This window comes from Pezoporus wallicus, unplaced genomic scaffold (genome assembly GCF_028554395.1).
Source record: "Pezoporus wallicus isolate ANWC-B61680 ecotype Strahan unplaced genomic scaffold, APGP_CSIRO_Pwel_v1 contig_787, whole genome shotgun sequence".
Lineage (NCBI taxonomy): Eukaryota > Metazoa > Chordata > Aves > Psittaciformes > Psittacidae > Pezoporus > Pezoporus wallicus.
This window is the reverse complement of record NW_026641881.1, coordinates 47,620-62,031: the sequence shown is the minus strand read 5'-3', so window position 1 is coordinate 62,031 and position 14,412 is coordinate 47,620. Positions and strand designations below refer to the sequence as shown.

Sequence of the window (14,412 nt, the reverse complement as noted above, 5' to 3'; positions counted from 1 at the left end):
TACATCCACTTGCTATCCCTGATGTTGGCTGTTTCAAAGCCAAAGGGAGACATTTAGAAAAGCAGCCTGCTTCTCTTTTATTTCCTTCTATTTTTCCTTCTGTTTTTTGTTCTTTTGGCCCCACCACCCCAGCAACAAGTATTTGCTTGGGAATAGTTTCACTGCTGTTTCCCCCCCACCCCCTTGTTGTAACTGACATCCCACCTCCAGACTCTGCTAGTAGCTTCCTACAGCTGCATCAGCTCTCTTTAATGGAGCTGGTCAGTTTTTAGTGTTAATGTGGTCTGCTTTTCTGTGATCATGAACCTGGTGGCTATGAGCTAAATGTATTGGCAAAATGGCCAGCTCCCAAGATAGCAAGGTCTGGAAAAAACATCTGGTCCAAAGCCCTGCTTAAATCAGGTTACCTGATTTAAGTGCCTGGTGCAGTGGTCTTCAATGTCTCCAAGGACAGAGGCTCAACAACCCAACACTTTCAGAGGCACTTTGGTATATATTAACCTTTACAGTAACATAACTGGAATCCATAACTGCATTACTCTTTCCAGCCATCACTCCACTGAGAAGAGCCATACTGGAAAGTATCTGCCTTTCTTTGGAGCTCTCAGAGCAGTCTCCATTGCCCAGGCCCATCAGCTCCTCTAGTCCTGGGACCTCCCATCCTTCTTCTGTGTTGTGGGGATCACTGCAGTGGGAGCTGCCGTTGTGTCCTGCTGCCTCTTTGAAGGAAGACACTTCAGCCATCTTTCACACTGTTTATGGACACATACAACCCCAGACTGGCTTGGGTTGGGAGGCACCTTAAAGCTCATCCAGTTCTCAACCCCCTGCCATGGGCAGGGACACCACACACTAGACCAGGTTGCTCCAAGCCCTGTCCAGCTCGGCCTCGAACATTGCCAGGAACGGGGCAGCTGCAGCTTCTCCTGTGAAAGGGCATAGCTAATTACCCACTGATTTACTAGCCTTTCTGAGGAGCTGCTTTTCAAAGCAGCTTCAACAAACCCTTGTCATGACTATAAAGCCAGCACAGATTTCTGTTTGAATTTTTGGCAAGAAGTTTTCCATTTGCTCCCAGAGAGAAGGAGACAGCAAGCTGGAAAAAAACCCAACAAAACAACAACCAGTGTTAAAACCAGCACAGGAAGGACAATTCACCTCTTCCCCTTCCCTTCACCAGTACAGGAAGGATGATTCACCTTTCCCCTCTTCACAACTTCCGTGTTTTAGCTATTCTATGACACGAAGCGGTTTCTTTTTGCACATTAGCTGATTTCTGCTCTTGGCACCATTTCTTTGTTCGTGGATGGACCTACCTGCCACCTGACCTTCACTTACTGATGGAGCTTCTCTGATGGGTTTCACCGTGGTCTTGCAGAGGGGTCTGAGATCAGAGGGGAGCCACTTGATGCCAGGGCTGCAGGGCGAAGGCACAAATGGGTGACAGTGAGCTCTTTAAAGAGGGAACAGGCAGTGAGAGTGAGCTGTGACCTGCTGTAATGCTGGGAAAAGAGTGCTAGGGCAGCAGACAGAGACCTGGGAAACAGCTGTGGAAGAAAGGGCAATAAGAACTTAAAGAAAAACCCTAAGAAGTGCTCTCTTTTCAAACACAACATGAAAAAGATTGAAAATACAAACCTTTAGTTAGGGGTCAGGCTGTACAATGCAGTGGAATGTCTTAATTATCGCTTTAGTGCACCTAACAGCTGTAAATTAATTTCCTCCTCTTAGAGAAACCCTGAAATACCACCTATAACATGTAACTCACTAAGAAAAAACAAGGAGCAAAGCCACATGTGACACCACATCTTAAATAACATTATTAGTGTTGTCAAATGGTATTAAAAACCAGTCATGTGATTATGACTATGACAAATGATGAACTGTTTGAGACACTGCACCCTTCCAAAGGTCAATTAACCGGCCTTCATCTAAACTTTCCAACACTTGATTTTCTCATGGTGCACTTGCTTGACTTACGCCCCGGAAGTATTGTTAAAAACACCAGGTGAAGGCTGATGTCTGGGCGAGGACCTCAGCGATGTGTGTGTGGCTGGGAGCATGTCATCCCCACACCTCGTACTTCACACAAAAGGGAAGAAGAAAGCTAAATCAGCCAACTGCTGTGAAAGGTGACGCCAGCCTGATGGTTCGTTGGAACCATCTCTAAGGTCCCAGCTAACCCAAACCATTCTGTGGTTCTATGATATCAGCCTAAATTTAACAGAAGAAAGATTTGCCTTAAAGATAGGAGAGAAATTTGAAAATGTGAATCCTACAGGTTTAGAAATGGAAGTTTGTTAAACTCTATGATTCTTCTTGATGGAACCTGGGGACTGCTTCTCATGTTACAGGTGTTCCTCAGAGCCCTTGAGCCTATCAGTTTTTGGCTCTTAACCTCAACCCCAATCACCTAAACAAGGAGAAACGCTGTAAGCATCGAAGTGTTAACACTGAGGACTTGGGGGCTCTTTTATTCTCCCCTCTCAGAAACCATCAGAAGAACCGGTTGCTGTACTGCATCAATGTCAGTGGTCCTTCCAAGCTAAGTTTGTGTGAGAGCTAAGCATGGCTGCAGAGAGGCAAAAGTTCCTCGCTGGGCAGGTTTCACTGCCAGCTGCATTGGGCTGACATCCCAGGTCAGGCTATTCACCTCTGTTACACCCGAGAAACTTAGTGTGTGCGTAACTTCCTCCTGACTTACTCAGAGTGTGGTTGCTCGGGGTTGTGAAGTGGGTGGCTGCATGGAGCACTGATCGTTTCCATTACTGGGAAAATCTTTGTCCTGAAGCTACAGCGTGGAACATGTACTGCTATATTGGCTGCAGCTTATTTCCAAGCACTGTATGTGCTGGGTTCAGTTGCTGAATACAGAGATGTGCAGTGCTGGGAATGCATAATGCTAGTTATACTAAGTATAAATAAACCTAAATCCAGGCAGGACATGATGAAACCAAACAGTCTGACACCAACTTCCTCTTTTTCTTGAGTCAGTAGTTGATGACTTGAATGAGGAAGCCTGATTTGGGTCTAGCTTTAATTTTAAGCTGAAACTTCCTGCACTGCCCTTGGTTTATGTGGTCTGGAGGGGTTGCTTGGCTGGGCTTTTTTTTTTTTTTTTTTTACAGGTGTGTTATTTGCATTGCTCTTTACTTTTTTCCCCCTTTTTAAAAGGTTGACATGACTTTCAGTGCAGGGCTTGTACCAGCAGCATGGGTACAACGTGCTGATGTGAAATTCACAGTAAGTTATGTTCTCAAAAGCTCCTTCCTTGTGCCTGTTTTCTTTCCTGGGGGACGTCACCTTCAAGAAAATGGCAAGAAGCTCCATTACGTTCCAGCACCAAAATGAACCTCCCATGAGGAAGACGACAGGGGCTGTGTGGAACACTGGTGGCCATGAACTGGGTGGCAGGAGGACCCAATCTCACAGACTGCTGCTCGCTGGTGATGAGATCAAAGTGACAGGCAGAAGCAAGGCAAGCCAGAGCAGCCCTGAGGACACATAGGGTGTAGCCTGCCATAAGCCAATCTGTGGCATTTTTGGCTTGTCCCTCTGGCCAAGGCCCTGATCTTTCCCAAAGAGTTAAGACTCTAAGGTCCTGTTCCTCAACAATTTTCCTGCATTAGTATTTTCTTGTCAGCAGCAGCACATGAGCTGCCATGCAGTGGTAGAGGTGCCTAATGGGATCTTAAGCTCTGCAAGGGGAGGGAACAGCAAGGTCATTTGTTACTTCTGCTGATGGTGCTGGGGGGATAAATAGCAATGCGAGGCATTTTTTTTTTACTGTGGGATGAAGGTAGAGCACAGAAAAGAGCAACAAAAACATTGAGGCTGTTTTCTATATTGAAGACAGAGCAGCATCTGATAGAAGGGAGTCACAAGTGCTTCATCCAGGGTGAAGATTCAGGAGAATAAAGGTCTCTCTAAGGGGGAAAGCTCAGAAGAAAACAAAGGACTGAAACAGCACCCTCCTGCCAGGCTGTGGTGCCTGTATTGCCCAAAGCCCTAGTGTTGCATGCAGCCATCTCCACCAGTTCATGTCCCCAACCCTCCCAGTCATTCCCATGCGCAGTCTTTGAAGAGATTTTTCCTCAGGGGCAGAGTGGATATTGTTCCCATCCCTCCTTGGGCAGCTCTGGAGGCTCAGGACCACTTTCCTGCTCTTCTCTGCTGAGCTTCCCTTGCTTTGCCAGTGACAGGTCCATGCTATCTTGCAAAAATAATGCAGCATCCTTGAGAATGCTCTGTCATATTTTGCCTTGGTATTGACCTTCCCCCAGGGAGAGGGGGAAGCTACTTTTGCATCCTTGTGAAAGCTCCACCCTGAGGTGTGCCATGCAGGTACCTTACAGCTGGTGCAGTGCTGGACTCCTGCTCCATCCCTGTACTAACCCAAACCTCTGGAACTACTGCCTGTGTTGGGGGATGGACTTTTAGCATTGGTCTTCATTTACACTGTTACCAAAGAAAATGACTACTGTTAAGTACTGTCAAAAGCCAGAAAATAATGAGGTGTAAAGTGCGTGTCCTTACAAGGAGAATAGACCCTCTCCTGATCCTATGTCCCTGGAAAATGAGGGCCCCAGCTCTGCTCTCAGCTGGTATTTTTGTTAATGAGGAAACCTCCAGTTTGTTCTTTCCAAGTCTTTTCCCTCCATTTTCAAACCTCACATGGGTCTGTATGAGCTTGTCCGCTCACTGCAGAACCCAGTGGTTTGGTTAAGCAGCACACATTGCTCCTACTTCCAAGGCAAAGAAGTGGAGCATTACTGCAGAGGCGCCAACTGCCAAGCGGTTTTTGTCTGTGTAAGTGGTTGTGGCCTATTGAAAACAGCTATATTGCCACATCCAAATGTGGTTAGCCAGCACAGGCAAAAAAAATAAGTAATGAAAATCCAAGGCCTAAGGGGAAATGTAAGAACACTTCATCCACTCTGGGAGCGATTGTTCCTCACGGCAACAAGTAGACAGGACATTGATGCTACCAGACTGATTTAAAGCATTAGAGCTTTGGAGGTGACAAGTGTCAGACTGGGTTGGAGCAGAGATTTATGCTTCTGGTCCAACTATAGAAAGGCAGGCAGGGGTGCAGGCAGAGGAGAATATGCCGGTCAGGTCTGGAGGTTCACCTTCCACTAGACCAGGTTGCTTAAAGCCCCGTCCAACCTGGCCTTGAACGCTGCCAAGGATGAGGCAGCCACAGCTTCTCTCGGCAACCTGTGCCAGTGCCGCCACACCCTCACAGTGAAGAATTTTTTCTCAATATCTAACCTAAATCTACCCTGTTTCAGTCTAAAGCCAATACTCTTTGTCCTGTTACTACATGCCCTTGTCCCTCTACAGCTTTTTTAGTAGGCTTCCTTCAGGTATTGGATGACTGTTCTAAGGTCTCCCCAGAGCCTCTTCTTGTGACAATCTTCCAATATCTACAGGAGGCTTACAAGAGATCTACAAATATACAGAAATACATATAGGATAAATATATATATATTTATAAATATGCAACTGCTTCAGTCAGGAAAACTCCTAAGAGCTCAGATGTTAACTAAAATACCAAATACAGAAAAAACAGTGACTATTACAAGCAGTGATTTCCCCCCTTTCCATCAGTTTTTAGTATTTCAAGCACAGATCTCTGACTGAGCTCCCCTAAGCCACCTCCCTGGATAGCAATAGCCATGCAGAGCTCAGTGCAGACACTTGGCTCTGTGCTGCTGACAGGGAGGTCAGGTTTAAAACCCCAGCAGTTTGATCTACAGGGTGGCCAGGAACATGCCCCTGCTGCAGAAGCAAGATGCCACCTCACTACATACTCCCCTTGGACTGTGTCCTTTTCTCAGCAAAGGGTTAAACATTTCAGCACAGAGCCCTGAAACGCTGAGATTACAGAGCTGGAAGTGAGTGTTATTGCTACGTGTCCAACCATGTCTGCACATCCAGCTTCTTGTAAGTGTTCACAAACGAGCTCTTTGGACAGAAATTATTCCATGTGAGACGCAGGCATCAGCTTGTGTTTTAGCAGCAGTTGAAACCATTTTTGTTTGCTTCCAAACATGCAGAAAAAAGATAGGTTTCTAACCTCTTATTTTTGAATATTTATTCTAAAGCAGTAAAGGCAACGGCTCAGAGGTGTGGAACATGACAGAGATTGAGGGATGCAAAAACCTTTCTTGATGAAACTACACGCTTTTTGGGAATTTTGTATATATTTTATTTAAACATGAGAATTTGACAAGTCCAAAGACAACTCCTGCCCACATTTCATCCACATATTTCCTGCGTGCTGCTGGGCTTACAGTGACAAAGCCTGAGACCATGCAAACCATTCCCAGAGAGCTAATGTCAAATACTCTCACAATTACAGGAATGGGGCCTGACCTCACTGCAGTCCTTCCCTTGTAACCTAAGGTCACCATGGCAAGGAGAACAGAAGGACTTTATCTCTTAGTTTCAATGTAGGCAGTATATTATTTAACCCTAATCCTAGGGCAAGAGGTACCAGCTTCCGTAAGTATTTCCCTGCACAAACCTAGAACTGAACTTGCTGAAGCCACTGGCAAATATTTCAATTTCACCCTCCCTTTTCCTGTACAGAATCTGTGTGAGGGATCATGTATCTTCATGAGGTAGGGTTAAAAAAAAACACCAAAAGGGAAAAAAAAAACCCACTGCAGGTGATCACCTTGCAAATAACCAAGATGCAGGCATGAGCTCCTCATGCTCCATTTCTGCACATTACAAAAACCCAACATCAGTTTTCCTCAGGACTCCATCTAGCAAAGAGGACAGCTAATTCATCCTCTGCATCTTCATGCATCCTTAGCCCTGATTAATGCACATAGAGCAGACTGAAGGCTAACCTCCTCCTCCTGCAGCTTCCTTGCTGTGTCCAGGGTAGAGCCTTCCTACAGGGTGTCTTAATCCTCCATGAATCTTGCCGTTTCTCCTGAGCTTGCATAGTGACATTGACCCTATTTTACTGCTGCAGGTGAAGGCAGAGAGCCGTGAAGACTTTAGCCTTCATTTTAAAACATAAGAATCATGGGGTTAGTATTTTTAGGTGTAATACACAAGGCTGTAATGTCCCCAACACGTATTTTAAAAACTGAGAAAAGTAACTCCTATGCTCCTTTATAAAATTGATGCTGCTCAAGCAAGCTGTATCATGAATGCGTTAAAAAAGGAAGCTGCTGGTGCTGCAACAACAGCTGGACACCTCTGGGTCGAGGCCAGCAGCATGGATCATTATCTGCCCATTACTGCTTCTGCAGCACAAAGCACAATCAGGGCAGTGCAAAGCTGCTCTAGTTTGTAACCCACATCTTAACACGAGGTAGTTTTCCTGAGCAGTCTGAACTAACGCACCACCCAAAGCAGACCTGGGCAGCTCAGGCAGTCCCAGCTCAACCCTACCCATGCTGCTGTCGAGTTGATGGTGGCAATCGTCACAAATCCCTGCAGCAAAATCTCCCAAGGCTTTGCCTGCTGGAGCCCAGAGTTTTCTATTCTTTTTCCTTTTCATCATGAAAAGTGCTTTCTAACAGCTTGGCATAATTTGTTGTCCTATATATGCTTGAAGCATAATTATGACACAAAAGGGAGTACTTTTTACACCGTAAAGTAGACGTTTGAACACAAGGCAACTAGGCTGCTTTGGTAGAAATAACTGGTTTGAAACACCCTCAGAATCTAGAGGGAGTAATGGTTCAGATTAGAGTGACAAAATGGGCCTGAACTATCATTCAGTCCACTGATAATTTTAAAGGTTTTTAAACAATACGCCTATCAGTGGACATGAGATGTCTCTTAAAATTCTTTATTCCAAGGTAGTGCCTGTCAAGCCATCTAGGTGGATTAACTGGATGATTAACAGGTTGCCAAAAACCATGACCATTCATTTTGTCAGCTGAAAGCTGATGGAAAATGGAAGAGATTGAACTGCTTTTGGAAATGGGAGTTGGGTTCTTCTGAAATCTTTATCCTTTATACACCCCTGGAAGACCATTTGCAAAGATTTAAATACAGCCCTGGAAGCTCATCTCCACCATCAACGTACCCATGGAGAGAGGGTGATTCACACGACTGACACACAGCAAGGATGGCAAAGCCATAGCTGCAGAATCACAGGCACCCACCTTCAAGCAGTTCAAGAGGTTTTCTTCCAGTGCAGCTCTCATATAATTAAAGCAGTACTAATTAGGGGGCTGCTGGACAGTGCAAGGCTGAAACCTCTGATCTGTCTCTGAGCATCCCCCTTTATGGGGTCACTCATGCCTGAGGTGAGGGATGTTGTCCATCCCTTCCAGCTATGGAGTACCATGGAAGACCAGTCTCCTGCCTAAGGCTGTTCTTGATGCACACCTCCCAATGCACGCTGAGCAGGAGTTGGGCTTGCTTGTACACCATCCTGAGCTTAAAATCAGTGTTGAATCAGCACTGGGAGCCTGGAAAGGACATTTCTGGAGGTAGAAAAGGACTGTGAAAGCTTTAAAGTGAAGTTGCTATTTAATAGTTACACGAATCAGCTGCAGCCCACTTACCACAGCCTTGTATATGTGATTGGGAAACGTCTCCTTAAAAAGTATGAAACTCCATACTGGAACAGTATCCAAAGTTTCAGAGATGACTACATTAGTGTACTTTATTCATTCTTGTATAACATACTTCAAACTTTGATGCGGAGTTCTGCTAACTAATATCTAGTCAAAGACAAAAACTCCTAAGTCAATCTGTGAAGACTACGCAGTTTCAGAATCTTCAAAATAAGTTCTTGAATTTTTTATAGTATTTGATAGCAGCTTTTTATTGGTTACAAAACCTAAGCCCATATACAAAATTAGGAACACATTTAGATGCCTCTTTGAAAGAACGTTTTAGTCTATTTTAACTGATAGTTTAAAAAAATAATAAAAACAATGCAATTTTAAACACTGTTCTGAAAACGTAAAAGTGCAGCAATATACTTTGTTTCCTTTATTAACTATGAAATGGTGCAATCCCAATCAAAAGCTGATAAGGTCACAACAGAAAGAACTGAGCAAATGCTTTGTCCTGCCTTACCCAGTTCTCTGATGTTCACTTTTAATGTAATGCATTGAGTGCAAGAAAAGGATCAAATCTTCACAGTAGTGGAAAACTGTTGTTTCAGTATCAATTTGTATGTCATCTCCAGGATAATAAGCTAGTGCAGGCGGAACAGGGTATCCGTCAGTCTATATGGCATACAGGGAGACTAAATTGAATTAGAAGGGGGGAAATATTTGTTCATGTTAACAACTGCTGGAACTCTAATTTCACAAAAACTTTGTGACCTTACCTAACTTTGACTTTTTATTGTTTAGTTTTTTAGCGAACACCACACAGTTTCAAGATTTTTAGACTATAGTGTGTGAATAGGATGCAGTTACCATATGAAGCTTCAACTCAACTTTTGGGAAAAGAAAAAAGGCACAATGAACTTCAACTCAATTTTATGTGCACAAGAGTTGAAAAATCTGAGCCACCTTAAAGAGAAATTGATTCTAAAATTTATAAAACCTATAAATAATCAGAGGCCAAACCACTATATTAAAACAGATTATCTAGCAAGTAAAAATCTTGCAGTTTAAACATACGCTTGTATCCAGTTGAGATACAAGACAACTCACTCTTTAAAGTGGCTCCACCTTGGCAGATATATATTTAATGAATGCACACCTGCTATGCGTTGTTCATCAGTGGAAAAACAGCTGATCCACAAAGCTCTGATGGCATCTGTCCTTATCTTCATCACAGTAAATACAACCCACATCCAATAACTAAATTAGTTTAGATTTTTCTATCCCTTCACATCAATGCATTGGGAAATTACACCCAGTAAACAACAGCAACAAAACCAGTTTGTGTGACAGCTTACAGAATTTCAAAGTTATCAATCTTCACCCCAGCAATACCAAAATCCCTTTGAAAATGACTGGGTCAGACAATTTTCCAAAAGCAATGACCTTACATACCTTATGTAAAGTTATTTAATGTGCGCTGCACATCAGGTTGATGCTGAATAGCGGCAGCTTCCATACAGCCTCACACGTCAACCAGTTTGTATCTTTTTCTAATCATGTGAATAAGATTTGAGACTAACTTCTGAATTACTCTTCCAATACTCCAAGAATGAAGCTTTTATGACGCTTCTAAGTAGTTGCTGGTTTGTTGCCAACCACATCATCATAAGCACTGATTACTAAGTAAAAAATAGTTTAAGACTAAATTACAGTAAACATGAAAGCTCCACAGTTTAAACCCAATAAAAATCAACCATATCCAATTATCAATTTAAAACAAAATATACTGACTACTGAAAGTTGAAAGCAAGATTCTTTTTAACTAATACATTTTTGGACAGTATTTTTTTCTTTTTCTACAGTCTGGGACTCTTGCTTTCAGCTTAAACAGAAGTTCAAGTCCATAACAGGTTGTAACTCAGGTAAAATACCATGCACAGCATTTGATTACTTCAAAACAGCAGGAACACACAGGCTGAAGTGAGTGGTCAAATAGGGCTCGCTGTTCTCAAAAATTAGGTATAATGGCAAAAGCTTTACCAGTCCAAATCTACAGTTCATTCTCCAACCCTGGTTTCTGAGGCAGTTAATGAACACACATCAATTACTGATAGCTGAAGTAGTTTTTTTGTTTTAAACTTAAGTGTTTAATCAATTGCCAAGTGTTTGTTTTTGTTTAAGTTACTTTTATTTCAGTTTCACCAATGAAATTCATTTGGCTTGCATTTTTGAATCTATTCTTCCACATAAAGTATATGAAAATATGTTTGTGGAGGACAATGATGGAGGCTCAGAGAAACTGGGCCCCTGTAAAGTCTTCCAAAATGTATGCATCATACCAAAGTGTCTTGATCCACAGCGCACCGTTTTCCAAAGAAGCTACTTTTCCGTGGAAAGCCAATGTGCCACCACTATGGAATATTCTTAACAAAACTGCAGATTGCGGTTTTCAGCATGTGGCACCAGGAGAAAGGCAAAAAAAGGTGGTTGGGACTGTTAAAAAGAATTCTGGAACAGTTTAAGAGATCATGCATATGCATTTACAGTCCACGTGATAGTGATGTTTGGCAACTGCAAAGTGACCGATACATGGCTTGCTTTAGAAGCATCAAAACGAAGAGGCATGTGTGTCTTGGAGCCTTTTGTTTCTTCACTTGGTAGCCATCTGGTGGTGCTTCATTCTGGTGTGGGACAGAGAAGCTGCACTTTTTTCGACTTAAAAATTAAATTCTTTTGTTTGAAGGTTGGCTGTTGGGTCAAAGTTGTAAGTACCTCCTTGAGTGGCTTCAGGAATGAGACTCGGATCTTCGTCGATCTATAAAATACAACAACAAAAACACATGAGAGGCCAATTCCCTGCACAGTTCAGTACGTGTAGAAGAGATTCACAAATGCCAAACTTTTTTTTTCTTTTTTTAATATTATTGCAATAAAATTAGATCAGTTTTTCAAATCCCATTTCTCAGGTATGTTGAAAAAGAACAACACATCAAATCTGTTCTAATATTATTAGGGAAACAAAAAATTGTAATGGTTAGAGACTAGGTTGCTGCTTGGTCAAAACAGTTACTATTTTAGCTGTGAGAGTCAATTTTCAATGCCAATTTTTAGTACTTCTGGAGTTGGCTGATCACTGGTTGTGAATTCCAAAATCGGTTTTGTACCTTCTCCCGTTATTTTTTTTTCAACATGAAGATAATCTCTATCAGCACCTGACAGAAATACTTGCATAAAGCTTAAAAGAGTACTCAGTATCTCCTGTAAGAATCTGATGGATTCTTACACATTTCAGAGAAGTTTTATATAGCCAATCTGATTTTTTTAGAATCCAAAAGTACATCATTACTCTATGCATACAGAATGAAAGGCATCAGTATCCAACTTCACCCAACTTCCTCAGAGCTGTTAGAATGCAGGTATTTACCACCTCTAGAACAGCAAATAACATGATCAGTATTATCAATATGCAGGACTTAAAACGCTACCCATCCTCCTCCAATCACCAGCTGCATCTACCCTCCAAACATGCCACCTCTACAAACCAGGCTGCAGGAACCACTTGTGTATCATTCTGAAGAAGGTTAAGAGCCTTTTTGTGGGGGGGGCCACACTTTCTGAGATCTGACCTTGTAGCAGTCCAGAGTCAGAAACGACTCATCTAAAATCTTTGTTTCTCTTTATTTTGGGAGACAATACCTAAATTGGAGAGTGAAATTAAGGCCTTTGGTGACAGCAACAATCTGCATGAGCAAGGGTGGGGCATGTCATGCCCAAAGGAAGATCAAATCTGGTTTCAGAATGCTTTGCAAAATGTTTGCCAGTTGATAAACCAGCACTTCTGCCTTCTGCAGGAGTACTACAAAATAACCTAAATTCACAGGCCTTTAACACAATAAACTGAAGTCAGGAAGCCATTATTGCTGGTCCTTTAAGAAGCTGTGCACTTTACAGGGCTCAGCAAAGGAGCAGATGAGATTAAAAGTGAAGGGATATCGAGTAGCCAGCAAAATCTCATGAGAATACAGAAGATCCCGAAGTGACAGAAGGCAGGAATTCTCATGGGCAGTCAATCTTGACACTGTCAAGCAGGATAACATAACCAGGCTCTTACCACCAATTTGGATTTTCTTTTTTTTTTCCCTTGTCTTTTCACTAATCCTCAAATGAGATGGGTTATTTTCCTACTTGTAATTACCACCTGAAAATTTGTCTGGTTTTATGTTTGAACTCCTATCTTCCAGTCATGGAATTTCTACCATTTTAAGTTTTAAAAGCCAACACGGTAGAAGTATAAGCAATAATCTGAAGTAAAGTCCTGCTCCTGAGTAAAGGAGCTAAATTCAGCAGATCAAGCACAAACTAAATTGCATTTAAGTAAGAAGGAAATGCACAAAAGGGAGCACTAACTCCCTTTAGTGTTTAAAAGAGATATTTTTTGACCCTCCCCACTAGACTCTTTGGTTTTAGCTACAGAAGTCTTGGAGTTATTCTGGAGACTATTAGACACTGCTCACAGAATCATTACAAGCATAGGGAGCTTTTCGCATATCTCAGCTTCTGGTGACTAACTTTGCAATCCCATGGTGGGCCCAAGAATTGAAAATTAACAAGTCCTAAAGTTAGAGCTGGTATCTGGAGAGTTCAATTTAAGAGGAACTGAAGGCATAGCTCTGCTAGGCTGCAGAACAACAGACACCCTGGAAGGCCTTTATAATTATTATCTGTCTTCAAATTGCTTGTTGAAATGCTTCTGAGGCACTCACAGACAGCCAGTGGCAGAGAGAGCTAGAACCCAAAGCCTCAAAATACCTAACCAGGGTGCAACAAAATATCAGATGGTCTAGATCAATCAGTTGCAGAAAGTGTTAACAGTTTTGTTAACAGTTTTGATGACTCTTTTCAATGCAGAAACCAGACTGAACAATTACAGACATGAAATACACTAATCTACCTGAAACTGAGGATCTGCCCCTCCCTCCAGACTGATGTATGAGAAAGTAAAAAAGAGAGCCAAAGAACTGTTTAGATTCTAATCTCAAGAAATTACATGTAAATTTATATGTCAGTGTGACAAAATTAGGACAGTGTCAATCGATTTATTAGGCAAAACCAGAGCAGTCATCTTGATGTTGTTAAAGAAAATTCTTGGTATCGAGAAACTTCAAAGACTTGCAATTAAGGGAAGCTGTACTGAAAAAGGAGCAGGAAAACTGACTTCCCAGACGTTCCCTATGTTCACAGCAATCGGAACTGAGGAACAATGACAATGTACTTACTAAGCTAACAGCACAGCGCATAAACTCGTCAGTCTTTAGCATACTTACATCATCACCAGAGAAATACTGATCTATGATTTCAAATGCTAGTTTATAAATGTCTTCATTCTCATGCTGTTGCAAGGCTTCGATTTTCTCTAACCCTGAATAAAAAGAAAATGGAAAAGAGTTTTATAAGTTTAAACTGGAGTTACTGACTACTTTGAAAAAAAATAAGAAAAATAATAAAACATTACTACTGAAACATACTAGAAAATATGTAGGTCAGTTTGCAAATACTATCTACAAAGTAGCTATCTTTACCTCTTAAGAGAAAAGAGAAGTAGTTTGGGAACTTTTGTATACCATGGAATATCCCATTTTATGAAGAAGGGATAATGGAATCTTCTCTCTTGTCAGGTAAAACTCTCCGTATTTAAGACTCATGCATACTACATAGCTTTTGTTTCAGTCATTGTGCTTTCTGTATACCATCAAAAGAAAATGGCTACTTTTGTGTGTTGCATAAGAGTTTAAAGCAGCAAGGTAACAAAACCCCAAACTAAGAGCAAATTAAAACACTAGTCCCATTCTCAAACAGGATATGGAACAAT

At 42.0% G+C, this 14,412-nt stretch overlaps 1 protein-coding gene across 2 annotated transcripts in view; it reads right to left on the bottom strand.

Moving 5' to 3' along the window:
* Positions 1–8,632: 8,632 nt before the first annotated feature.
* The window catches only part of KPNA3 (karyopherin subunit alpha 3), a 53,393-nt gene continuing 47,613 nt past the window's right edge, over positions 8,633–14,412 (bottom strand). For both annotated transcript variants that reach the window (XM_057425658.1, XM_057425660.1), the window contains 2 exons: positions 13,868–13,962; positions 8,633–11,358 (listed from right to left, as the gene is read on the bottom strand). In XM_057425658.1, coding sequence (XP_057281641.1) covers positions 11,260–11,358; positions 13,868–13,962 — 194 coding nt within the window. In that variant the 3' untranslated portion in view covers positions 8,633–11,259. The remainder of the gene's footprint in view (positions 11,359–13,867; positions 13,963–14,412) is intronic.